This window comes from Eutrigla gurnardus, assembly GCF_963514095.1.
Source record: "Eutrigla gurnardus genome assembly, chromosome: 11".
NCBI classification, from domain to species: domain Eukaryota; kingdom Metazoa; phylum Chordata; class Actinopteri; order Perciformes; family Triglidae; genus Eutrigla; species Eutrigla gurnardus.
The window spans coordinates 4,561,759-4,588,807 of NC_139925.1; the positions used below are offsets into that span (position 1 = coordinate 4,561,759).

The 27,049-nt window shown below is 42.5% G+C and overlaps 3 protein-coding genes across 4 annotated transcripts; 2 read left to right on the plus strand and 1 right to left on the minus strand.

Moving 5' to 3' along the window:
• Positions 1-1,950: 1,950 nt before the first annotated feature.
• On the plus strand, positions 1,951-10,162 carry pdlim1 (PDZ and LIM domain 1 (elfin)). The gene is made up of 7 exons (XM_084021237.1): positions 1,951-2,186; positions 4,145-4,296; positions 5,277-5,361; positions 6,537-6,712; positions 8,208-8,356; positions 8,481-8,598; positions 9,524-10,162. Exons 1-7 carry the CDS (start codon positions 2,094-2,096, stop codon positions 9,708-9,710), a joined length of 960 nt encoding a protein of 319 aa, XP_083877363.1. The 5' UTR covers positions 1,951-2,093; the 3' UTR covers positions 9,711-10,162.
• A 288-nt stretch (positions 10,163-10,450) lies between these two features.
• neurog3 (neurogenin 3) lies at positions 10,451-11,348 on the minus strand (the record flags this gene model as incomplete). Its single annotated transcript, XM_084020905.1, has 2 exons — positions 11,259-11,348; positions 10,451-11,093 (listed from the first exon to the last, which is right to left on the minus strand). Exon 2 carries the CDS (start codon positions 11,090-11,092, stop codon positions 10,451-10,453), a length of 642 nt encoding a protein of 213 aa, XP_083877031.1. The 5' UTR covers position 11,093; positions 11,259-11,348.
• Positions 11,349-15,708: 4,360 nt separating this feature from the next.
• On the plus strand, positions 15,709-26,271 carry sgpl1 (sphingosine-1-phosphate lyase 1). Of its 2 annotated transcripts, none has more exons than XM_084021735.1 (14): positions 15,709-15,862; positions 18,975-19,140; positions 19,703-19,770; positions 20,129-20,276; positions 20,429-20,508; positions 21,059-21,187; positions 21,268-21,356; positions 21,767-21,875; positions 21,957-22,055; positions 22,145-22,291; positions 22,385-22,623; positions 22,709-22,855; positions 22,944-23,064; positions 24,315-26,271. In XM_084021735.1, exons 1-14 carry the CDS (start codon positions 15,851-15,853, stop codon positions 24,468-24,470), a joined length of 1,710 nt encoding a protein of 569 aa, XP_083877861.1. In that variant the 5' UTR covers positions 15,709-15,850; the 3' UTR covers positions 24,471-26,271. The 2 variants fall into 2 exon arrangements, with proteins under 2 accessions (XP_083877861.1, XP_083877862.1); XM_084021736.1 differs by lacking the exon at positions 15,709-15,862 and adding an exon at positions 18,235-18,384.
• Positions 26,272-27,049: the final 778 nt, after the last annotated feature.

Here is a 27,049-nt window from a genome sequence, read left to right on the forward strand (position 1 = left end):
TGTACTGTGAGAGAACATCAGTGCAAAATGTAATAGTTTTATTTTGGTACAGCTTTATTGGCTTTTGGATACACATTAGTAGGATAAAATAATTGTTTTGTTTATATATATAAACCCACACCAGACAGGAGCCCAGGTGCAGGTTGTGGAAAGATGCCCCTGAGACAGTCCAGCACAAAACAGCAGGGTGGAAGATGCAGGCAGCCATCCCAAGAAACAGCAACATTGAAGCTTGGAAAAAGACCAAGGGCTGAACGAGAAGCTAGGAAAGATATGGAGAGTAGAGGCAGCACTGTAGCGGTGGTGATCAGAGAACTCGGGAGTCCAGGAACAACATCTCAGATCTCTGGGTCCTATCAGCTAAGATACTGATGAACCCTCAGGCTCCCAGGCTTCTGGTGGAAGGAGGAAACACAGAGACTGCCCATTGGGTGAGTGGGGAATTTTATATATGTATTCACAGATTTTTTTTATGTATGTATATATATATATTCTTTTATAAAAAAAAAAAAATTTATGGAACCCATGGGGAATGTACGTATGTGTTAAAAAAATATGAAATATAAATATATATATATATATATGCATTTTTTATTTTTTTATATTATATTATATTATATTATTATTATTTTATATTCTTTTTTATTATATTTATTGATGTATTGTTTTTTATATATATATATTTTTTTTTATATATATATATATATATATATATATATATATATACGGAAGCGTATTGTATTCACTTGAGTAATTTTTTTTTGGGGTTTGTTTTTTGGAGTAATTATTCCTGTTTTTCTGAGTAATTTATTTCTGTGGTCTGTTTTTCTGAGTAATTTTTTTTTGGTCTGTTTTTCTGAGTAATTTTTTTTTGTTTGGTTGTTTTTCTGACTAATTATTTTTCCTGATTTTCTGAGTAATTCTTTTCCTGTTTTTCGGAGTAATTTATTTTCTGATTTTCGTGGGAATTTTTTTTCTGTTTTTCGTGGTAATTTTTTTTCTGTTTTTCGGAGTAATTTTTTTTCTGAATTATCGCGATACTTCGAACTCCCGCGAGAACCTCCAACCTGCAAGTGACTCCCATGGACCTGTAGTGACTCCTGCATACACATGCCCCATCTTCAGCTATTCAGCCGCAAAGTCCTCAGGTGCCTGCGTAAAGTGGATACACTTATGGTAATACCATCTATATGACTCAAAGACAGGACTATCTCCCAGTGTCTTAATCCCAGATCAAAGTAGAACTTGATCAAACTAAACAAGTCGGTCATGTTGGCCTCCATTATCGAGCTTTCACAAAGGAATGAATGCGTCTATTGTTTCAAATGCTGTCTAAACTCAGAAAAATTACTCCGAAAAACAGACCAAAAAAAAATTACTCAGAAAAACAGACAAAAAAAATTAATTACTCAGAAAAACAGACCAAAGAAATAAATTACTCAGAAAAACAGACCAAAGAAATAAATTACTCCGAAAAACAGACCAAAGAAATAAATTACTCAGAAAAACAGAAATAATTACTCCAAAAAACAAACCAAAAAAAAATTACTCAAGTGAATGCAATACGCTTCCGTATATATATATATATATATTATTATTATTATTTTTTGTCTATATACAAATATATATATATATAAATATATATATATATATATATATATATATATATATATATATATATATATATATATATTTTTTTTATTTTTTTTATTTATTTATTTTTTTTTTTTGTCTATATTTTATTTTATTCATTGATGATCTTGGTTCAGGCTGGGTCCTAATGTTAGTTTAGCCACAACGACAAAACCACCACCTGCTTCAGCTCCACACATCACGGACGGAGTGATCCTCCTCCTCAATAGACGATCTGTGCGCTCGCACTTATCAGCGTGGAGACTTCAAACTCTGCCCGTCCGACTGTAACTAACGGAAGCCCCGCCCACTGTGATGCCGCGGAGCCAGGCAGCAGCGGAACCCGCAGACTCCCGACCGCTGCGTGTGTCATAAACGGCCAGCAAGGAAGTGAGCTGGTGGCGTGAGACGGTTCTTCAGTTAAAAACAGTCAGACACACACACACACCAACGTCCACGCGATGCCGGTCCAGGTCGTGGTGCAGGGTCCCGCTCCTTGGGGCTTCAGGCTGGTCGGGGGGAAGGACTTCGATCAGCCGCTGACTATTTCCCGGGTAAGTTTTTACTGTTAGCTGCTGCTGATGCCGCCGTGTGATCCGGTGTAACCGCACCTGGTCCACCGAGCAGACGGTTACCGTTAACGTTAGCTAGCTGCTGTTAAACAAAAGGCTAACGTTCCTTCACGGAAGCCCGAAAAACACGCCATTCAACGTCAACTATTGTTACGGTGTATGGATGCGACGATATACGGTTTTACCGCGGTTTGGGATAAAACTTTTTTTTTAAACTACTCATTTTTTATTTAATAATGAAAAGTGACTTGGAAAAGCTGTCTAGCTGCTTTCATGGTAGAGAAAAACAATCTGTGATACATTTATTTTCATGTATTTATACCTTATTTAGGTCTTATAATTTGTGACGTTTTTATTTAATATTACTGAATTATTTTTCATAAAAAAGGTTGTTCACTAAAAGATGTCCGTCTCATCTGTGACACTTTAAAAAGATGTTTCTTAACAAGATTTCAAGTGATTACGGTTCGTTTAGTGCTGTTTTTAAGTTTTTGTATTGGGCATTTTTGACGATAATGTGGTTCACTATCTTACTTTCAACCACTGACAACACTGACTTAGCCTTTATATACTTTTAAGCTCCAATGTCAACACTTCAAATTTCATGCCTCAATTATCCTGGTGATTTTACGATATTTTGTGACTAAGGATGGGACGATGTAGGTTTGTATCGCAGATCGCGATTTATAAAGAAAACTCACAATAAGTTCATCGTAGTGCATTTCCATTATCGGAATAGTCGCAAGTCACAAGTGACTTGAAAAAGCCGTTTAGTTTGCTGTCATGGTGGACAAGTGAAAATTAGAGCCTGATTTGGGGGGAAACGGAATACAAAACTATATTTTATCCTTTTTTATTTATTTTTCAATAATAAAAAAAAAATATTTCAAGTAATTCAAGTATGTTTTAGTGACACAAGAGTTTTTAGCACATTTTGATGATTATCGGGATAATATCGTGAATCACGATTATTTAGGCCGTTGATAATCGTCACTTGTCTACGTGTGACGATATTGACGAGTATGGGCGTATGTTTTTTTTTTTTTTTTTTAATTGCGATCCTGTATCGTCCAATCCCTGAACCCCTACGCCCCTCTTTGACTTGGTGTTTTACGACGCTCGTGCGGCGGCATCGAACCAGTGTGACCCGCCGCTGTGAACTTGGCCTGAGTGGCGTCCGCTGCTCCTGCTGTAAAATGTTGTGGCATTGACTCCACCCATGGAAAAGGGATCAGGAATTCTTAGTCGGGGCCATAGTCTCTCTCTCTCTCTCTCTCTCTTTGAGTCGTTATCTTCGATGGCAGCTCTCGGACTGAAAACGCCTTTCTGGCCGTGTTTAGTGTAAACAGTGAACCGTGTGAAGGTCCTCGAAGGTCAGACTTATGACAAAACGGCGCTTGAAGTGAGCTTTGATTAAGACAACAAGCTTTCAGACTGTAAATATGTCTGTTTATTAATAAAAGGTGTTAATTTAATGCATAAATGGTAATTAAAGGTACAACTTTCCTTCTATAGGTGTCAAAAAGGTATAATCCAAAGTATAATCCAAGTTATAATCCAAGTTATAATCCAAGCTCACATCTAGTCGTAAAAAGTTAGTTTTTCTCTCATTTATTTGCTTTTATAAAATTATTAATGTAAATCTTTATGAATACAATTGTTGAATGTAATCGTTGTAAAATTCAGCATTCACTCTCAAATTCTGCATCGCACATAATAAGTACCATAAGTTTTTCCAGTAAAACATAGACTTTATATACTATTTTGATGATTTCACCTTTTTTTTATTCTTTTTTTTCTGTCATATCTCGGATGTTTTAAGACATTCTGTATTAAAGACTTTTCTTCTTACTGTATTATGGCATTTTACGACACTGAACTGGACTTTTTAAGACTTTTTTTTATTATTGATTATTAACTATAGTTGTGCGGTGTTCCAGGTGACCCCGGGGAGTAAAGCTGCTCAGGCCAACCTCTGCATGGGAGACATGATTCTGGCCATCGAAGGAGAGCCGACGGAGACCATGACTCACCTGGAGGCGCAGAACAAGATCAAGGGCTGCGTAGACGAGATGGCGCTCTCCATAGACAGGTAGGACTTGGTGGCGTGTCGGTCTGATCCGCATCACCACGGGTCTGAACACACCTGAGTAATGTGAGACGGCTCAGCTGCAGCCCAGGTGTTCTGGAGTGACTCAGCGTTTTGGACTGAAATCTAGATGCTGCAGGTGGTAACTTGTATGCAAGTAACTAGTGTGTGTATATATGTATATCATTGCAGTAGAACATGAGTCAGGTAATCTGTGAGATAATCCGGTTCTTCTGCCTCCTCTTAGTCTGCTAATTGCGTTTACGAGATTCTACCGTGACTGAAGGAAAGCAGCCAATCAGAGCGGAGGCTCGTCAAATATGAGCTCTGGGTTTGGCAGCCGGGTCTGAACAGTTTAGAAAATGTTTATTAGAAAACGGGCAGCGAAGTAACAGAACCTTGATATTTGCTGAACGCTGCTGAAGTCATCAACAAGCTTTAGAGACTTCTCGGCTCTGATTGGTTGTTTCCCCTCGGGCCCGGCAGGATCTTGTCAACGCCATCAGAAGCACTCAAAGGAGCTTTTTTCACGTATAATCAGGGTGTCGGGATTAGTGACCGTTTATATTACAGTTAAGGGAAGCCGGGACTGAAGATGACGTTTTGATGACATGTCATGTTCACGACTCGCCACCGGGGGATTAAAAAACTCAGAATGTTGATCCGAGGAAGAGGAGAGGCCACCTTTGTACGCATCAACATGTTGAAGAGTCGTGTAAATGTGCCCGACAAGCAAAAAATGAACTCTCGGTTCACCTGCCATCGTTGTTTTGGTGTGCTAGTTTTTATTTTATTTTTATATTTTACAAAGTTTATTTAACACTTCACACTACCACCGATGATGATGTTACACGTCACGCTATTGAGGGGTCTTCTTTCCGTGATTATTGCGAGTTATCTGTAAAAAAAAAATATATATATATATATAAAAAATATTTCAGTAAGTTGATTAACAGTTTGCCATCCTTCCTTTCGTTCTGCAGGTCAGAAACTAAACTGTGGTCACCGCTGTCATCCGATGAGGGGAGGTCACATCCGTACAAGATGAATCTCGCCTCAGAGCCAAAGGTGTGTGTGTGTTGTGTGTGTGTTGTGTGTGTGTGTTTTGTTGTGTATAAAAATTCTTCCCCATAAACTCTCTGATTTAACATGAAATCTGGAACGTAGCGTCGCCGTCGTGCAGTTTCTAGAAGTCTGCACGTTCCTTCCCACCGCACCCACGAAGCCTTTTTTTTTTCTTCTTCTTTCTCTTCACGCTGCCAACGATGAAGTCATTGTTTACTTCCCAACAGGACGTTGCCTAGGAGACGGTAGTTTATCAGCCAGGCTCTGACGCAAGCCCCCGGTTCCTGCCCTGCTGACTGGAAAGTTGAAGTTTGAAGTCATGCAGGAAACGGTGTGATGTGTGTTTTCACAGGTCACAGATGTTGTGCAATTTTTGTCACACACTCTCACTATAACGAGTGTTTCTAGCGCTTGTCTGGAGTCAGCCACTACTTTAAAAACCCTGGGTTTTTAGCCTCTCTGTGTGTTTTACTCGCTCGTAGACACTCTGGGGGCATTTCTGCACATTTAATTGTCGGATGCTTGAAGCATGAGCTATATTCGGCGGCGTTGCCGTGTCAACGCTGTGAAGCATGAGCTGCATCTGATGGTATTTTATGTGCGCCCACTTTCATGGCATGCCAGCGCCATGACATGTTTGTCTTTAAAAGCAGCGTCGGACTATAATTAAGTCTGGATTCATAGTCGGACATTATCCCGCTAAATTATGTGTGACTTTTGAGCCGAGGACGACGTTTCCAGTCGGACAAAATGTTCAAGTCTCGGCCTTTAGAGTTGCGACATAATCCGTCGTTGAGGACGACGAGAGGTCGGGTGTTTTTTGGGCTATTGAGTAATCACACCTGCAAACTGGTCACCTTTTGGCTACAGTCACCTTTTTTATGTCAACCAGGGTAGTAGAAGTGAATGAAGAGGGTTTTAGTTTTGCATGTTGTCACCTTTTTCACTTCTCCAGAGTTTGTAGGTCTGGTAATATTCTTGTCACGATGTCGGCTGCATGTTTGTACGTGTGCGGAGCTCATGTTCATGAAGGTGATGTTGAGATGTTGTGACCACCGTTGCAGTGAGTTTGCTCCACGAGTGTTGCTGTGTGATTTCACTAATCTCTGCACACACACACACACCCACACACACAAAAAAAAAAAAAGCTTTAACACAAGTTTTCCCTTCCTTTCCAGGAGGTGAGACACATAGGCTCCACCCACAACAGGAGCGCTCTGCCGTTCGGACCAAAAGTTGTGACCAACCAGTACAACAGCCCCTCTGGTCTCTACTCCTCGGAGAACATCAAGGACTTCAACTCGGCCGTGGACGAGGTCAAAGAAATCGCCACGGCGACGGAGACCAACAACAAGTAATGCCATCCTGTATTTTATATATCATAAATGAGAGAATGCTTCCTCTGCGGTTCGTACTCGGATGAGTCCGTTGACGTCACCTTTGAATCAGAAACAGCAGGTCAAAGGTCAGCGACATGCTCCACCTAAAACTGTCCTCCAGGTTGTTTACAGGCTTTTTATTCCATGTCACACGCTGCTAAAGTCCATTTTGGTTAAAACTAACCCCCCCAACAAATGTATCATTAACATTATCACCACTTTTTATCTACTTTCTAACTGGACGTATCTGTTAGCCGTCCCGTTGATCAAAGAGTTCCCGTGTAGCAAAGTTCTGCTGCATCTAAGAATCCATTATATTATTGATTGAAAGCCCCAGGTCAGGTCGCTGGTCGGCTTCTAGCTGCCGGAGGAAGTTGATTCTCAGAGGATTCCTCATTAGATGAAGGCTGGCTCCCAGAAGGCTGGCTGATACGTGTCTTTACAAGTCACAGGAATGTGGATACGATGAGGTGTTCAACTCAGCTGGAGTGGGATTCATTTAGAAAACTGCATCACCTAATGGCACCTTCGAGACCGGGGAAAAAAAACCCATAAAGCCATATTAAACTACATCATGGTACAGTAACGAGAAGGTCTCAGCTCTGTTGGGTTCAGACGGCAACAGTTTCGTTTTTTGTTATTCTTGTGCAATAAGAAGCACATTGTTGACGCTTTTGGCTCAAAACTCAACGCAAAGACATGAGAAATGGAGACAAAACATATGGTATCAGTCTGTGCTGGTCCCCCAGAGGTCTATGATAGGATCTCACATGAGTCCAGAGACCAGACCAGACTATGTGGAGGAACCAGAGACTGTCTGTGGTCCCCCAGAGGGTCTATGATAGGATCTCACATGAGTCCAGAGACCAGACCAGACTATGTGGAGGAACCAGAGACTGTCTGTGGTCCCCCAGAGGTCTAGATAGTAGCTCACATGAGTCCAGAGACCAGACCAGACTATGTGGAGGAACCAGAGACTGTCTGTGGTCCCCCAGAGGTCTAGATAGTAGCTCACATTAGTCCAGAGACCAGACCAGACTATGTGGAGGAACCAGAGACTGTCTGTGGTCCAAACAACAAGGTCTCTGCTGTATTTATGTCTAGATGACCATATTTGGAGTGTTGATGGAGCAGCTACAATGTTAGCGTAGCCTAGCACCATCAACCAGACTCCATTCAGAAAACCAGCGTTTTAAAGGTAGTTAGCTTGTCGTCTAGCAAACAGACCTAACAAAGAAGGACTTCAGACTTTTTACTGATCACCATCATTATGTCGTTACTTCGGCCTCCTTTTTATACAATTATTGCAATGAAATCACAACAGAATTGTTTATTTTGTGTTTATACCGCTCCGGTAGAATTAGCATCTGTTGTGAGCTCACCTTTTAGAGTTTCTCCCCAGACAGTTTTGACATTTCTGCGTCCCGTGACTCCTCAGACTGTATTGAAATGTGCACACTTTCTTGGCAGAGCTCCGTCGGATCCTTCGCAGACGGGCAAGCGGCTGCCTGTAGCAGCAGATTCAGAGGTTTACAAGATGCTGCAGGAGAACCAGGAGTCTGACGAGCCTCCTCGACAGTCGGCTTCATTCAAAGTGCTCCAGGAGATCCTCGAGACCGGTACAGCACAGCATTTGTCTTTAACCATGTGTAGCTGTAACAGATTTCTTGGCTGACCCGTTATAGACGTGTAAAACCTGTGAACACCTCAAACTATGTTAAGATTGTGTGTGATGTTTTGAAGGGGACTCAGAGAAACCGTCCGGGTTCAGGAGTGTGAAAGCGCCCTCAACAAGGATTGGAGCTTCACTGGGGAACGCGGACAAGTTGCCCAGCTGTGACAAATGTGGATCTGGGATCGTGTAAGTACATCAGGACTCCTCGGTTCATGGCTCCGTCTGAACATGACCAGCCCAGACTCACTGAGGCCGCCGGGGGTTTTGTTGCTTCACACAATATTGATAAGATGTGACGCAACACAAAAGGCCCCAGGGTGTCGTCTTCTCTGGGTGGTGTTTGTCGCCACCTTGTGGCTGATTTTTGCAAAGCTGCTGTCTTGATTTTCGAGGTGTATTTCTATTTTTACGTGGATGATTTTACTGTTTTGGATTCAAGATGCCTAAAACATCTCATTAAGATCCACTTAACTGCCCTCAATTACCCTTTTCATTATTTAAAGGGGTTTATTAATATATTTACTTGTGAAATACTGAACAAAGGATTTTTCCCCCCAAAGTGATTCAAGACTGTGCCATTTTGAAACTTAGCCTAATGGTAAGACCTAGGGATGGGACGATATATAAGATTTTATTGCAGATCTGGATATAAAAACGCTCCTGATAAGTTGATCATGGTGAATTTCCATTATTGGGATAATCGTGAATATTATTAAGAGTGACTCTGCCTTGTTTATCATGTTATCAGCCTGTTTTTAAAAATACAAAATCTATATAATTTACCCTGTATTTATGCAGGCAGACCATATGGTTTATGATCATCTTATTTCTGATTATTTTATTGGTTATCAGTAACAAAAAGTGCCATTTTAAGAGTTTTGAGTATATTTTTTATTATTATTGGGATTATATGGTGCATCTAAATTTTCACCTCAATTTTGAAGCAGCAGATTGATGCCCATTGATTTGGAATGAGATCATGTATCAGTGATGTTACGGTGTCCAAATACTTTTGGCCACAAGGTGTAAAACACCATAAGAAACCGATCTGATGAATGTGTGTCTGGATGAGCATCATAAGTGAGGTTAAACCTGTGTGTCTCTGCTTCAGGGGGACGGTGGTGAAGCTGAGGGACAAGTTCCGTCACCCCGAGTGCTACACCTGCACGGACTGCGACACCAACCTGAAACAGAAGGGACACTTCTTCGTGGAGGACCGGATTTACTGTGAGAAGCACGCTCGCGAGCGGGCGACTCCCCCCGAGGGCTACGACGTGGTCACCGTCTTCCCCAAGTAGAGCAGCTCGGCCTCGGACCGCCCGCCTCCTCCCGTAGGACGCCGTGAAATCACCCAAGACATTACAACGTTTAGCTCAAGACTCGCTAACGGTCTTCTCTCACATTACGCTTCAGTACAGTCGCTGTAGGCAGGACGGTAAAACAGAAATGATGATTTGCACATTGACTCCACGAAAAGGAAAAACTACGAGACGACAACGTTTACGTTTTTCTTTCTCCCTCAAAAGAATAATTCCCCATTTGAATGAAAGCCACTGTGTTGAAGTGATATTTGTATTTGTACATGTTCAGGTTGTTGGAATCATGGAAACCATGGAAAACTCTTTTTACACCCCAAGAGACGTGTTTTCTACAGTTTTATTAAATAAATAAATCTACTTTTATGAAAAATACCTTAAAAAAACACATTTGAATATCATTACCAAAATAAATATTTTTTAGCTCGAAACAATTGTCTTTGCCCAAATCATTGATTGTGCTTGGTTACAGTAGACGGAGAAGAAAGGTGAGTGCAACGTGGTCATGAAACTGACACAACAAAAATGGTCTCGAATAACAGTTCATAATACTTTGTGTCACTTTGGACACATTTTTGTTTGGAGAACTCAGTTTAAGTGCTTTTTTAAAATAAGAATACAAGGAAAAGATGCTGCTAGACTGATCTGTTTGGTCGGTGACGTCACTGCAGGTGTGATGGCTGGTGTGGTCGGTGACGTCACTGCAGGTGTGACGGCTGCTGTCAGATCGACTCATAGAAAGAAGGTCGTGATGATGGAAAGTCAAACGTGTTCTTCAGATCTTCTTCGCCGCCGCAGAGCGACTTGAAGTAAAAGGACACGGGGGTGACGCCCGCTGGGTCACGTGACAAGAACTTGCACGTCACGTGACGAGCGAACGCGCAACAGTTCCTCGCGTCGAAGGTGCCGTAACCGGACTCCGCCGGTGACGTCGCAGAGTCCCACTCCGCGGACGACACGCTCGCCGGGCTGCTCGGGTCGGAGCCCAGCAGGTATCCCGGCGGCGGCGCGTGCCCGCGGTGCTCGGCCATGCGCAGCGTCTCGGTCAGGGCCCAGATGTAGTTGTGGGCGAAGCGCAGCGTCTCGATCTTGGTCATCTTGGCGTCTTCGGGCAGCGCCGGCAGGATGCTGCGCAGCGCGTCCAGGGCCGAGTTCAGGTTGTGCATCCGGGAGCGCTCCCGGTCGTTGGCCTTCGTCCTGCGCCTGCCCCGGTGCCCGGGCGGCTCGCATCGGGTTTTGGGTTTTGGGTTTCCAGGCAACGCCTCCGCGGCGTCCCCGGCTTGGTTTACTGAGAGCCTGCGGAGCGTCGGCGCGTCTCTGGATGTGCGCAGGTCACTCGGTGCGCACGGTGCCTTTGGAGACATCCTGCGTAATTTAAATAGAATTACAATAGAATCAAACATCTGGTGACAACCACACATATAAACGAACAACCAGCCTCACTATTGTACAAAAGTGTGCAAAACATAGTACTTTAATCAAGTTTTATAAAGCTTTAGAGATTCCACGTTGATAAATCTAAACACTTACTCGACAGGTGATGCTCGGATCAGGAGCCGGCCGGTCGTCCTTGTTAATCCCCTCTCGGAGCTGGAGGCAGCGGACACACTTGTATGTGCAGCTGACAGTGAGGGATGGATGCGCATCTCTGCTATTTTATATGGCCTTTATCTTATCTTTTTTGCGCGGTGGGCGCCTGAATCAACAGCGTCTGTCAAGTCGACCAATCAGCTTCCAGGCAGCGCGTCCGTCCTTTCAACCCCTCTCCCCCTCTCACGCCGGTCTTCACACCGCTCCGCGTCTTTGTGTAGTCTTTGTAACTTTGTGTGTGTGTGTGTGTGTGTGTGTGTGTGTGTGTGTGTGTGTGTGTGTGTGTGTGTGTGTTAAAAAAACATATTTTAAAGGCTGAGTGAGGTCAAAATTCTTGACTTGTTTTTTTTTTTTTTCTCTTGACGTTTCCCCCAAAAGTCTGCCTTTAAAATCAGCTGTGCGTCCAGCTGGATCTTATTGTCACTATCAATAAAAACTTTTTTTAAATGTTCATTATATGGTAATAACAGTCTATCGGTGACGTAGTCGTTGCTCCATCTCACATAAACAGTGCTGGATGTCTAAACTATCGGTAGCTGTCGTTTTTTTGTGTTTTTTTTACGTAAATAAAAATAAATCTTCATCCACATCCAATAATAATTAATGGTTGTAACGTTCAGCTCCACTGGAAGCTTTCAAGCCACATCTTTGTTTTCTGTCACCATAATAATCTCCTGTATTGACGCGCTGTAAACGTCCTCAACCAGCCTGGTTAGTTTGTATTTTAATGCGCAAAGATGATGGAGACATATTTAACACATTACTTTATTTCTCTAGCATGTTTTTATGTGTTTGTTTGTACGTGGTGTGACTTTTTACTCGTGCAAATGGCGTCACATCTGTATCCTTATGGATCCACGTAATGCAACGTTTTACGCACTGGAAGAGTTGGGCACGTGCTGGTTACATAGTGACTGTTAGACTCCTAAAGTCAGCTTCATGAGCACAACATGAGCTTCTTAAAACTGACGTGGAAACAACAGCAGCTCCTGGTTTATTCTAAAATAAAACATGCTGATTTTAACTGTTTGGTGTTTTTGGTCGTGCGCATGCACATCACATGACCTGGTAAGGGTTGGCGTCAAATATCTTTAAGCTGCTGCAAATTGAGTGTTGCCAAAAGTTATTTTGAGGAGTGACTTATCTCTTTCTTAGCTAAAAAAATCGCTTCTAAATCCAAGAAATTGACACTTTTAATGTCAAATATATTTGGACAAACATTTGCTTAACGCGTTATGGCGCAAAAGGAGAGTTGGACAAAGACAATTACGCATGGGGCCAGCCAACAAAGAGCATTAGAGAGGGCGAAACCTGTTGTAGGAACTGATAGTACAAAGGGTCCTGCTGTGTGCCTCGGCAATAAAAGCTCGATTTCTCCTGTAATGTGAGCACACACGTGTGCGCTATGACATCTCCAAAAACACGTCCACTATCGCCAAACCTCTGGGTGCGCGTGAGAGTTTATAATGTTATTCTTTTTTTTTTTTTGCTTTTTATAAGTTAAAGATTAGTAAAACATGTCAACAACTCGCAGACACGCGTGTGCTCCGGTGAGGGGGGAGAGGGGGAGCGTGGCACAGCTCAAACATGATTTACAATTGCCAACAAAGGACCACAAAAAAGCTCTCCTTAACTTTCTGTCTAAATATGTGTTTTGGGAACAATCTGATAACCATATGCTTTCAATAAACTGGACAAATACACTGGTGAGATACGAGAGGGGGGGCTTGCTGTTATAAAAGGCAGGAAAGGTCTAAAGTAAACTGAATATTACCACTTTACAAATAATCATTGATGCCAAATCCATATTGGGATATCGTGGACAGGTGTGGGTTTGAAGTTGTCAGTCTCCCTCCTTGGTTTTTATCAGCGTGCCGTGGTGTCCTGCTTGTTATGCAAAGTGTAGGCAAACACGAGCGCCCAGTTGCTGTGGAAAGAGCAGATATCGGAGCAGACTTCGGTACGAAAAGTGATTTAACAATATTTAACAATAAACCGAGCAAGCGCAGAGCAGGTGATACCTGCCCGACGCTCCTGATTAATACTTCCTCTACTGCTTCACTTTACGGTCCCCTTTGCTTATTTATTAAACGAAATCTATTTATTATTATTTTAGCAAACAGAGGTACCAGGTGGGGCTTTATTTTCGTCTTCAGCTTTTTGTTTGAAGGACGTTTTGAGGGGGGCAATCAAAGTCCAACAACTCGCTGACCAGATTGTTGTCATCGCGAACCAGGAGCGAAGCCATTCAATGTGCCCCCCTCCTCTTCTTCTTTCTGCCAAAGAGCTGCCGGGTGGGAAAAAAGAAAAGAAAAAGGAAACTTCTTCAAGAAAGAAAAAACATCTTAAAAACATTTAATTGCAACCCGGATGCCATATGTACACCTCTTGTGAAACCCCTCAACAATGTGACTGCCTTTTAAAAAGTATGGAGTGCGCCTTTGGAGACGTGTGCGCTTTTTGGAGAGGTGCGCGCATCGTGACCAGAATGACCCCGAACACACTTTACACAAGAAGTAATTCACTTTTAATGTGCTTTGGAGTTCCCTTTCACAGGCAACGCATTGTACCTCTTACCCCAGCTTTAGAAGACAGTGTACACCAATTACAGTGGAATAGTTGTCCTATGGACACAGTTTGTCTTTTTGTAAAGAGCTGAAGCTCGAAGAGGGCTGTGGCTGCAACTCCCCCCACCCCCTCCCTGAACTAATGCAGCATGTTTCCTTTCTTTCTTCTCGTAGCTTGTTTACGATAGTGAACCTTGTGTTTATGTGGCTCTTTGTGGGCAAAATGTGCATTTTCTACAAATGGATAAAATCCTCTGAAGATATACATTCAGGTGTTCATTATTTAGAAATCTATGATTGAGCCATTGAAGATTAGTTTATTGACTTTTATATGAAATGTATGCAGGTGTTAAAGAAATATATATTAATATAATATATAATAATAATGTAGATTACTTTCAAGGGCTCTTTGTCTGCTGCCTTCAACTGGAAATGTGGACATATTGCCATTTGTCTCACAGCTAGTTAAAATAGTGAAATTAACAGAAAAAATAATGTTTAGAGGAAGGCATCCCACTCTGAAGTGTGCATCCCAAATAATTATTATTTGAAAATGATAGCCTAATTATCTTACAAATAAAAAATAAAATAAAATACAAATAAAATCTAGTATTTTTTTAAATAAATTGTGCAAAAACGATCAGGGCGATTTAACTCACTAAATCCAAACCTGCCTGTATGAGGGATAATAATGAGCAGCATGCCAGATACAGTCACAACCAAAACTGACTAATTAACTAATTATTGTTTCAATAACGTTAATCCATCCATATTAAACCGGGAGTCATTATTTGGGTGATACCATAACCCTTTGTTATTCTTTGTGTAGCACTATTTTCCCACGTCCAGTCAAACAGCAGCGAGGATATTAAATATATAAAAAACACAATAATCTAAACGGTGTCTGCGACATGTGACGTTGTTGTTGCAGTAGCGGTGCTCGGCGGCTCGGAGGCTCTGTTGTCACATTTCACATTTTCATGTCGTTACAAAATGCAACACCACACGACGCCTTCACGTAACCTCGGACACTTATGTAGAATAAAGGTGAAGCAATACAGGTTGTAAACATCAGTTATGCCATTTTATAAATACAGGACTTTGCGAATACACGTCTGTGTGTTCAAGCCTCGCCTTTTGTTGTTGTTGTTGTTTTAAACAGAGCTTGGGTCGTTAATAAAACGCATATTTCACAACCTTTAGCATTTTCTTGTCACAGTGACAGTAGACTATTAATTGTCATTCTAAAATGTTGACTCTAACTTGAAGCACACCGTTATTGGTATCTTTTTTTTTTTTTAAATATCTGTTAAAAAAAACCCCAAACATTTTGACTTATGTGAAGCAAATGGAAAACTAAAGAATAAAGGCAATTTAATTAAAAAAATATAATTAAAAAGACATGACATGACTAAACTTTAAATTTGATTAACTGTTACTCTATGGGTTGAAAGGTCGGGGGCACAGCATGCACAAAAATAAACAATCATGATTTATTTAAAAAAGTGTTTTTTTACGTGGTTCATGAACTTCAGCATTTCTAAAATCCTGGCTATTAATCCTCTCGAACGCACCGACACCACTGGGAGTGTGAGTTTACGAGGAGCACTTGAACGCCTCACCGCTAACTCCTCCAGTTGTGGGCGTAAAAACAAAACAAAACGCGAGAAGCTGCTGCGCCCTCCCGCCTCCTTTTTACCCAAATAGCGGATCTACAAAACGCGAACAGAGGGTCTCACACGTGATCAGCCCTGTCCGCAGCAGCGTCAGATCTAAACGGGGCGCGCGCGCGCAGCTTTTTCACGGCGCCCTGCTGCTCGCTACTTCCTGGTTCGGGGGGGGTTAGCTTGTGTGTTTGGTGGCTAGCATGTAGATGAGAGAGCCGAGGACTCGGAAGCGGCGCTGCCGGAGGTGACTTTCCCCGAGTAGCAGACAAGAAACAAGGAGGACTTTCATCGAGACAACATGGACAACTGGGTAGGCGTGACTTTTGTGTGTGTTTTATGTGTTTATTTAACAGCTAGCGGCGGCGGCGCTGATGCTACTCGAGGAGGCGAAGACTTGTTTATCAGTAGTGAAGAAGTGAGCTAGGATGACCCGACTCGGTTTGAGGAGGGGGGGGGGGGGGTTCTAAGTCCACACACACACACACACACACACACACACACACACACACACACACCTACATTAATACTTGTTTTTAAGCCCCTCAAACTGGGGATGTGTTTCCTCCAACATGAATTCACGGTAAGCCCCCATGAAGTTCTGCCCCCCCCGTGAAGTTTACAGCTCCTTCCGGTCCTTTAATTGTATTCTGCCAACCGTTTAAAATTAGAGATCCTGTGCAAGGAAGCTTAAACAAAAGCATCACTCTTTTATGGAGCTGCCACCAGAGAGCTGTTGAGATTTGTGGGTTGTTTTTCAATCTTTTAAAAGGAGCAGAATACATTTTTTTTGGAGGAGGGGGGGGTCATCACTTTATGTCATCACATATGTCATCTGCTGTCACTGCAAAAAGTTGTCTCCTGCATATTAATTTAAACAAGAAGAAGTAATCCAGACGTGTCATGATAGCCCTGAAGCTCTGCAGCCAGTCAAAGCTGTAATTATCCCCCCCTGGATGATTTTTGATGATGTTGTGTGTGTCTGTTTTCCCCCCTCGATGCATCACACCCAGTACATTTCCATGAGAACATGACCTCCCCTCGGAGGCAACAAAAGCTTGCCTTAGAAGCGAAGGAATGGGCGTCCACTGCACGACAACAATACTGGCACAAGTGTCTTTTGTGTGAGCAGGTTTCTGCAGAGGCAAAGGTGGCACTGAATGGAGTTTTTTTGGGGGGTGGGGGGTGTTGGGAGGGTGGTGAAATATCGGAGAGAGAGAGGGGCCTGTATCTTATCCCCATCTCATGTTACACATTAACACCGTTTCTTTATGACCGATACGTGACAGGGATTACTGGTGCTTTATCTCTTCATCCCCGGTCAGGGAACCTCTGGAATATCAGGGAATTAAAAAAAAAAAAGTATTTTCCAGACATCATTTTTTTTCAGCCAAATCATATAATATTTTGCTATTTAATACTTTATCAAAATATTATATTTCCCACACTGTATGTTTCTTTTACTTGATTATTTTGCAAGTTAATCCCCTATATATCAATATACTTTATACTGCACACATTAAATACCTCCACGGTCGCAGCAAAACAACCAGCAAATCATCAGTCACGACATTAAACTGCACACAACAAAAAAAACATGGCACACATTCCATAGTAAAACACATTAGCTACGCCCTGTAGTGAAACAAAACGGCATGAAACCACAAAACAGTCTCCACAGCCTTCATCAAGGAAGCAACAAATTAGTTTTAATATCGTAGAATGGTTGTTATGGTTACTTGGGTTTTTTTAGTGCCAGTTTTACCATCAACAAAATGACACATGTGCAACGGTTCAGTTTTGGACTTAAAGCTCACAAATGAATGGGTTTAAAATACAGTTTTTACTGCTCCATTATGGGTCGTGGAAGTTAAGCTTATTAAGTCAGTGAAAGTCAGGGAAAGTCAGGGAACCTGGAGTGTGTACCCTGTCATTCAGCATGAAAACTCAGCCTTCCAGTCAGACACATGCTAGTGGTTCGTTTTCCCATCCGGTTCGACGTGACTGATCTCGCCAAACCTGTATGAGGGCATGTTATCCAAACCGGCAGGTACAGCAGCTGTAGTCTGGGCAAAGGGGGGAGGAGGGGGAGGGGCGGGTGAGGGGGGGGGGGGGTCTTCTGTTAAAGCTTCATTCACAATAAAAACCCACAACCTCATATTCTCACTGCAAATCCCTCTCTGTGTATGAATGTTTCCACCGGTGGGCGGATGATGCTTTCATTTACACATTAAACAGCATTAAAGGGGGGATTATTATGGGATGTTTCATATCAGCTGAGCTCAGACTTTGGGATTACTTAACATATCTTGTCTTTTGAACCTTAAGCTTCTCTCTCTCCATCTGATTGCGGCGGAGGTGGAGAAACATCTCTTTATCGAGCTGTGTCGTAAAGAAACACCAGATAATGGAAAGATAATTTCGCTGCGCTTATGAAATGGCATCCACGGGTCACTGTGATATAATATAAATATATTTTTTTGCTCAGGTTCGATGTTCTCAGACTGTGAAAACCTGCTGCATTCAGATTGAGAACAACCAGGAGGCTTGAAACTAAAATGTAGAAAAATCTAATTCATAGTTCTGTGTATTTTGGGGCACACTTCCTCTTCTTGTCTGATAATCATCGATTACAAAATATCCTTCCGCCGGCTGCATGTGTTGTTGCCGTTTTCTGGTCGTGGGCGGAGTCGGGTGATAGTCATCCAGGCGGCTGGGAGTGTTCACTCACTCTCACCTGGAGAACGAAAGGGCGACCGTCTCTGCTGCTGACAGAATAAGCGTGAGGTCGGGGGGGCGAAACTGAACTCTGTAGGTCTGACAATGTCCTCTGATGTAAGTACTTCAACTTGAGATCGGTGACAATTCGATTTTCAACATTTTGCTTATCTAAATAAGGCCGAGGTGTTATTGAATAATGTGTTGGGCGTTTTTTAATTTCATCGTGTTGTTGAAATTTGTTCTAGCTCTGGGGGAAGTTGCAAAGTCCCTCTTCCTTAATAGACTTAAATAGAATAGACCTTTTATTGCCATGGCACATTGTACCATGAGAACACACACACTTAATAAATAGTCAAAATAGTTTAAAAAAATAGACACAGAAGGAGATATGTGCATAGTAAAAAGGTAACACAGTGTTGCAGGGTAGGTTTCAGGTAAATCAGGTGTAGGTGTTCCTGCACAATTAGGACAATAACTCATGCTCGTGTCTCATGCTGTATTTTTTTGTGAATCCTTCAAAACCTTTTGGTTTTGAAGGATTCTAGTTCACTGTTTATCGAACACACTCGTGCTGCAGTCTATCAGTTGGCAGCGTGGTATTTCCACAGATGCCATGCACTCGATACATAATTGCACATCAGCATTTTGGGCTTGTTGAACGATTTCGATGCGTTTGCGCTGACGTAAAGGTTCTCTGTGTCCAGAGTACCATGGAGGCGTACAAGGAGATGGTTCTGCTGGTCCTGGAGGACGGCCGGCGGCAGGTCAACTCCCGCTGCGTGGACCTGGAGCCGTGGCAGATCATCGGGGCGACGGTCATCGGCACGCTGGGAGCCGTCTGGATCAAAGGCTTCCTCTTCCAGCAACAAAGTAATCTTTCACGCGTGACGCACGGGTGCAAGCTAGTGGGGGGAATTAACTCGGACGCGATAACACGTGAAACATTCTGCTTAAATCCTGGAGGCCATGTTCACAAAGGGGTTTTTTGTGTGTTAAACTGTTAAAATTTGCCGTCAGATTCTCTGGACTGTGAACATCAGGTTTACTGCTAATCTACTGTGTGGTATCTCAAAATGTGGCCTTTAGCTGCAGTTTGGCACCATCTTCTACTACAGTACTACATTACAGTACTCCAGTTATATCAACGAGTCTTTCTAGATCTGCTATCTATCAATCATTGAATTCCTCAGCCCCGCCCCTTCCTTCTTCAGCTCCCCGTGAGCGAAGGTTGGTCGGAGGGAGGCTTCTTGAAAGAAACTGTGCTTCCAGGGTCACAATAAAATGCTTTGTGTAACATGGCTCACATTTTCCGGATACAGCGTCTTGTCCCGACTTGTGATTACAGCTCACAGTCAGCTGTTTAATGTTTGTGGTCGAGTGTGTGTGCGCCAGCCTTTCACCACAGCTGCTGCCTTGTGTTCTTGGCCAATAGGTCTCCTGTCCCGAATCAAGAAGCTGTGCTTTCGAATCGTCAGAAAAATACCCTTTGTTGGCGCAACAGTAAGTATCAGTGGTGAACGTGTTCCTTCTTTTTCCCTGCAGATGTGCATCAACGTCTGACGTCTGGGACTCTTATGAGTCACGATTGGATGACTGAGCACAGCTGAGTACAGCATGTTGGGGGGGGGTCAGACCTTTGGCACAGTTACCTAACTTATCACGCACTGGTGATAGCATTCGGTTACTTCTGGTCACCAGCGGAGAACTCACTTTCAGGCTTTATCAACAAAAACCGTGCAGAACATGTCGAACACGTTGTTTTTTCCTTCACTATCTCTCATTTTAGGGAATGACACGCTTCACTTTACTGTTGTTTTATTGCATGCAGACACACTTTGTCCTCTCTCTTTTATGACAGATCCAGAGTCAGCTCAACAAGGCTTTAGATGACATGTCTGCCAGTCTGTGTACTCTGAAGGAGGGGATGAGCTACACCAAGCAGCTGCCCTCTAAAGGCCTCACTCAGGGCCAAGTGCTGGACAAAATCAGAGAGTACGAGACTCTGAGTAAGTCGGCGTTCATTCCTGAGCTTCATTTGTCCGTGTGGGCCCGACCGCCTGGAGAGCATTTCCAGTCTTTCGCTTGCTGATAAGAAAAACATGTGTGGCCTTTTTTGTTGTTGGTATGCTGACGAGAAAACGCCTCGTGTCGTTTGTAGATGAGGTGCAGTGGGAGAAAGGCTGTGTCTCGGGTGCAGTGTACTGGGGGGATGAATCGCTCACAGATCTGCTGGTGAAGGTAAGCGTAGTTGTATACATCCCTGGACTTGAACTTATTTTTTGTTATATATGAAGATAAAACAAGAAACAAGCAAACAAAGAGGGCTAGGACATGACAGTTCACACATTTGAAAGTAGGTACAAATAAGAAAAGCATACAGATGTGTTTTTCCCAGTGTTCCTCTTCTTTATCCTTTTGAAGCCGCAGCACAAACGTCAATTTCTCCATTGCTTGAATAGAGTTTATAATGTTTGTTCAGAGTCTCGTGGTAGGAGGATTCCTCTGAAGCCAGCATTTAGTAATTGCTTTTTTTACTTGCAACCATGAAAATCTTCAGGAGGTATGCGTCCCCTTTACTGAGACCTCCAGGGAGTTCTCCAAGATATAAACAGTTAAAGGAAAAGTCAAATACTATGTCCAGAGTCTCCACCGACAGGACCAAAAAACATGAACATAACTCTGGACTTGAACTCGAACTGTTTCCCGTTCCTTCCTTCAAACTGCTTCGTGTGAAACCGTAAATATTTTTGAGCTAATCGCGACTTCTTTCGTCACTTTTTGTTCCCAGGTTTATGGAGAGTTTGCGTGGAGCAACCCGCTCCACCCAGACATCTTTCCTGGCGTAAGAAAGATGGAGGCGGAGGTCGTCCGAATGTCCTGCACGCTTTTCAGCGGCGGACCAAACTCCTGTGGAACGGTACGTTATCGTAATTATGCTGACAGATCGTAGAAGGTGGAGCCGAAGCATTTAAACAACTCTTCTGCTTCTTAATCCAGGTTACTTCAGGAGGAACTGAGAGCATCCTGATGGCCTGCAAGGCGTACAGAGACATGGCGCACGAACGCGGCGTCAAATACCCAGAAATGTAAGTCTTTAATTACTATGCTTGATGAGCAATTTCAGATTTCCTGCTTCTTTGGTTTTTAGTAACACTGAAGAGTCTTTGTTTGGATCATTCATGGGCAGTTTGACTCTTCCTGTTGTAGCCTGATAAAATATAATTACATGATAAAAATAGATTTACACAATCAGAGAAGTGTCTTGTACTTCTCTGATTGTTTCCCCAAAGACGAAAAAGAGGCCGCCAGGAAATGAATCCCATTCGTACGATGATGTCATGTGAATTCTTTGGCAGCTTCCAGTTCTACCACCAAAAATAGAAATGTATCTCATCTCATGTCAGCCTTGAATAACACGATATGGCAACACTGTACTTAATCGTTGTCATGCTATTAAAGGACATTAATCCAAGTTGTATTGTTTTAATTTTCCCAGTCTTGCACCCGTGAGCGTCCACGCGGCCTTCGACAAAGCGGCGCATTACTTCGGGATGAAGCTGGTTCACGTTCCCCTCGACAAGAAAACCATGAAAGTAGACGTGAAGGTGAGAACGCGGCTGATTAGCATTGTGTGCTAATGGGCCGCCATACATAGATGTTCCCATAATTGTTTCCTCTGTTTCAAGGCGATGAGGAGAGCCATCAACAAGAACACCGCCATGCTCGTGTGCTCGACGCCTCAGTTTCCTCATGGCGTCATCGATCCCGTTGAGGAAGTGGCCAAGGTAAAGAAGTGAAACGGGTTGTTTTTCTTTTCCCTAAAAAGGTTCTTGAAATGAAGATGGGGAAGTGAAATCTCTTGGGTGTGTTTCAGCTGGCTGTACGCTACAACCTGCCGCTGCATGTGGACGCCTGTTTGGGAGGATTTCTCATCGTCTTCATGGCGAAAGCTGGTTACCCACTCGCCCCGTTTGACTTCAGGTTAAAAGGTGTGACCAGCATCTCCGCCGACACCCACAAGGTACGGAGCCTAACAAATCTCCTCACAAATCCAGGAAATAAGCATTGTGCTTTGTGTGAAGTGACACTTTTCTAACACCGCATCCTTCTGCAGTACGGTTACGCCCCCAAAGGGTCCTCGGTGATCCTCTACAGTGATACAAAGTACCGTCACTACCAGTACTTCGTAGCCCCGGACTGGCAGGGGGGCATCTACGCCTCGCCCTCCATTGCAGGCTCCCGGCCCGGAGGAATCATCGCCGCCTGCTGGGCGACCATGATGAACATGGGAGAGGACGGATACGTCGACGCCACCAGGAAGATAATCAGCACGGCGCGCAAAATCCAAAAAGAGTAAGAGGCACTCGCGTTTCAAGACTTGATGTCATGCATCATTTAATTGATCACCTCTGACATTTATTTTTGTTTTTATTGACAGAATCTCCAAGATACAGGGTGTGTTTGTGTTTGGGGACCCGGAGGTGTCGGTCGTGGCGATAGGCTCAGATGTTTTTGATATTTTCCGTCTGTCTAACGCGCTGACGTCAAAGGGCTGGAATCTGAACACACTGCAGTTCCCATCCAGGTAAGGATTTAAAAAAATATATTTATAATTTATAAATGATGATAAATGGTCAGGAGTGTCACACTTGTCTAATGTTTCCCTTTCACAGCATCCACATCTGTTGCACAGTTCTGCACACACAGCCGGGCGTCGCCGATCAGTTCATCCGTGATGTCGGAGAGCAGGTCGCCATCATCATGAAGAACCCCAAAGAGAAAACCACAGGAATGGTGAGCCGGCGCCGCCAAGACACAGTGAAACATTTGATTAGTTATTACATGTTTATAAAGGAGTGTCTGAAGTGTGTGTTCATTTCATATCACTTTTTTTAAAATGGCAAACAACATGGATTTGTCAAAGCTGCCGTCAGCGATGACGGTTGACATGGCGGTACATTTTCACCGCAGAACAAACAAGAATACAAACTTAGTGCCACGTTGTTTTGCTCGTGGCGATTCTTGTCGATGAATAGAACCTTTACGCTCACGAGGAACTCGACTTGTTGACACGCCTGCAGGACCTGAAGGTACACGTGGCGTCTTGTTTTTCTGCTTCACGTGAGGAAGTTGTGTGCGTCATTTTTTTTAAATGGAGTGGAAACTCCACCCGACAGCTTTCAATGGATCACACCCGTGTGAATGAAGCGTCACATTTAGCTGAATAACAGAAACGAAAAACAAAGTTCACATGTGGAGCAAAATCCTACTGGGGGGGAAATTAAGAGATAATTTGTGTAGTTTTGACTAATTCTCTCATTATATATTTATGACAACTTTGTTGACTCACTAATTAGTTTAAAACTGTTTTCCAAAACCTTTCTCTTTCCCATAACTCAATCAGCTCTGAACACACATATTTACATTTACACTTTCTGTATCATCACAATAACAAGATGTGTCAAAAGTACAGTCGATACTCAAGTACAGATACTTGACTGTAATTGTGTACTTGACTCTGGTAAAAGTACTGATTCAACTTCTTTACTCAAGTAAAAGTGAAAAGGTACAGGCTCTGAAATGTACTCAAAGTATAAAGTAAAAAGTATCTATATGAAGTACATTTCTACTGTTTCTTTTGCGAGGCGAACTGAATCTCCCATCCTATTAATAATAATAATAATAAAAAAAGATAATTCCCCTCAAATGGATTAAAACTAAATGTACTAGTTGTTTTATAACTGAAGAGTTATTAAGTACAGATAGAAAGTACAGATATTTGTTCTGAAATGGAGTAAAAGTAAAAAGTTGTCATAAAAACAAATAATCAAGTTAAGTTCAGATACCTGAAAAGTAAATCTGATTAGACATGTAGGAGAAAGTGGACCTGCCGTGTCAATTGTCAAGTCCTCTCCTGATGGCTGTTCAAAGGCATGCTGGGAGATGTAGGAAAACACTGAAGGAAGTGCAAGTAGTGGAGGCAGGTTTAAAAGAACAGGAGTGTGTGTGTTTTTTTTCTTGTAAACTCTTCCTTCCTGTTTCAGGGAGCGATCTACGGCATGGCCCAGTCGATCCCCGACAGATCCATGGTGACAGAAATCTCCCGGGGTTTCCTGGACTGCCTCTACAGCACCGAGGTGTCCAAGTCCAAGTCCAAGTCCAACACCAGCCACATGAACGGCAACGGTAAAGCCCATTGAGGGCAGGCCCGGGGCTCCTCTTACCCGCCGCCGCTGCACGCAGGGAAACGCGCTCGCCTTCCTCCCAGAGCTCCGAGCCGACGGCTCAACGGTTGCCTTATCTTGCATAATTTCACCGATGCAGAAAACATCTGCAAAGATCTTTTGAAGCACAAGCCATCGTCATTGTAATCAGCCTCCGGAGCGAAAGATCGCTCGCAGCGCTGAGCGAAGAAAATGACTTTCCCCAACGAGTTTATGTCTTTTCATTTGATCTAATTCATGTGTGTTTGTTTATGTTTTAAACGTTCATTTCAATTTTAGCAGTTTTTCATAATATCTACTGATTACAAAGCAAAACCATTCCACTATTTTTTTTTTTCTACTGCCGGAACATTTCAGCTTGTTGCCATCACTGCTTCACTATATGTGATGACTCAGCAAAAAACGGACCACTGAATGCTTGTTAGAACGCTGTGCTGCCCTCTAGCGTGTAACCTGACGTACTGCTTTAGGTGGGAAAACTACCATCATCATCATCATCATCATTATTATGTCATAGTTCTCTTCTTTATTTTACAAGCACTGCAATGCCCTGACAAGAACATATCAGGTTAATCTGTTAATCACTTGAAAACAACCATTCTGATGTTTATGGTAGTTTGTCTGTAAGCATGACTTTGCATGTTCTCTGTTTGTGAGCACTTAGCGTGATGACGTTCGTTCTGGTTTCAAGTCTGAACTTGAATTTGTAGACGGAGGGGGCAGTGATTTTGGACAGTGGGGGCTTTTAATGTCATTAATATTTAATAAAATTGTCTTTTTTTTAATTGAATTAAGGGAGAACTTGTAGCCAGGCCATGGATATTTTTTGTGGAGTCCAAAGGTTATTTTTTCTTACACACAGTAGCTTGTTAAGAGAAGCAGTGAAATAGATTTGAACAGACCGGACTGAAGGTTTAGAAACTACCGTATTTAATCAAGAGTCACCTGTGTACCACTTTTGTTTTAATCATTTGTCCTCTAATTCTATCTACCTCAGTTTCTACTCAATCTAAACATCTGCTACTGTTTCCCCAACGACATAAGACACATAATACATAATGACAAACTGTAATACAGTTAGATTTACTATAAGGAAACAGATCCACTGTGATGACGGTTTTAGATCGACTAACAGATCTGATTGTTTGTTGTTGGGAGAAACCCACTCTGCCTGAATGTGGATATATTTTAGGAAAAATCCATTCGACAGAATATATGCACACCTTTATTAACAGGTTCACGACTTAATGATGCATTCTGTAACACCGAAACGACCTTTACTTGTTCTCTTTTCACGTGCTTTCTTAATATTTCTTAGTGAAATTGTGTATTTCCATGAAATGGTTTCCATGTTTGTGCAATATGTAACTTTTTTTCCCCTTTTTGTGGAGTGAAGCGAAGGGGAACGCTCCACCGTAAATTGAGAGATGAGTCATCAGAAATGTAGGCGTATCGGCCTCGTTAGTGTGATTTTAACCGTGTGTGTGTGTGTGTGAGCACTGGGTGGTTTATCGATCGCTTAATTTGTTGTCGTTTGCACCGAGCAGTTTGAAAGAGATTAGACGTGAATGTATTTTGTTTTTTCTTGCATGTGCGGGGGGGATGTTTCCCGTCTTAGCTGGTAAAAGACAAAAGGATCCCAATTAACCATCATGTGTCCATCCATCCTTCAAACCCATACCTGTGCAAAAAAAAAACATGACTCATCATGTTTGCTTTGGAGAAAACATCTTGTGATTGAATCTTTTTTTGAATAAAACCCTTTAATACGAATTCCTCTCGAAGCGTTAAAGTGAAAGTGATTAGAACTGTAACGGATTCGTTAAGAGCTCTGCAGAGATAAACATTTATCTCTGTGACATTTATGTAGCAATAATGAGTGTTCACTTCTGTGCCTTCAGAGGTTTGAACTCATGACTTCATGGCAGATTTTTCTCTCCCAACATCCTCAGGGATCTGACTTCGTAATCATTAAGGTCCGCCGGTCATGAGGGGACAAAGTCACGCAAACACCTTAAGAAATAATGCAATGAAATACCTCAGTCTTACAATGTTGAGTTTTGTTTTGGGAGTGCCACATTGCATTATCTCATAAGGCATTTTCCAGACTTTAGTCCGACCCCCCCTGTGCACAGTATGAAGTCCTGAATGTAGACGGTCTGAAGGTTTGTGAGACAGGAAGCAGCTGCTGGTTTCTCCTCGCACCTCGATCCCCATAACAAACACTCTTAACCCACTCTGAGCCGCTAACGCAGTCCCGCTCTTTAGATGGCACATGTGCTGTGTTTTCAATTAAAAAAAAATGCATTCAGTCTGATGTGATCATTTTCTGGTCCATTTGTTTTTTTCCCCACAAACATAACATTTAGCAACAGTAAAGTACAAAAACATTGGCACATAAGACACATAATTGCTGTTATAACAGCTGGAATGACCTTGACCTTTAAGACTTCAACCCATAAGAACCCAGACCCAAAGAAAATACATTTTATTGATGATTTAATTAATTAGATGTTATTTTTCTGTTTACGTTTGTATAAATGTGCTTCGAATTC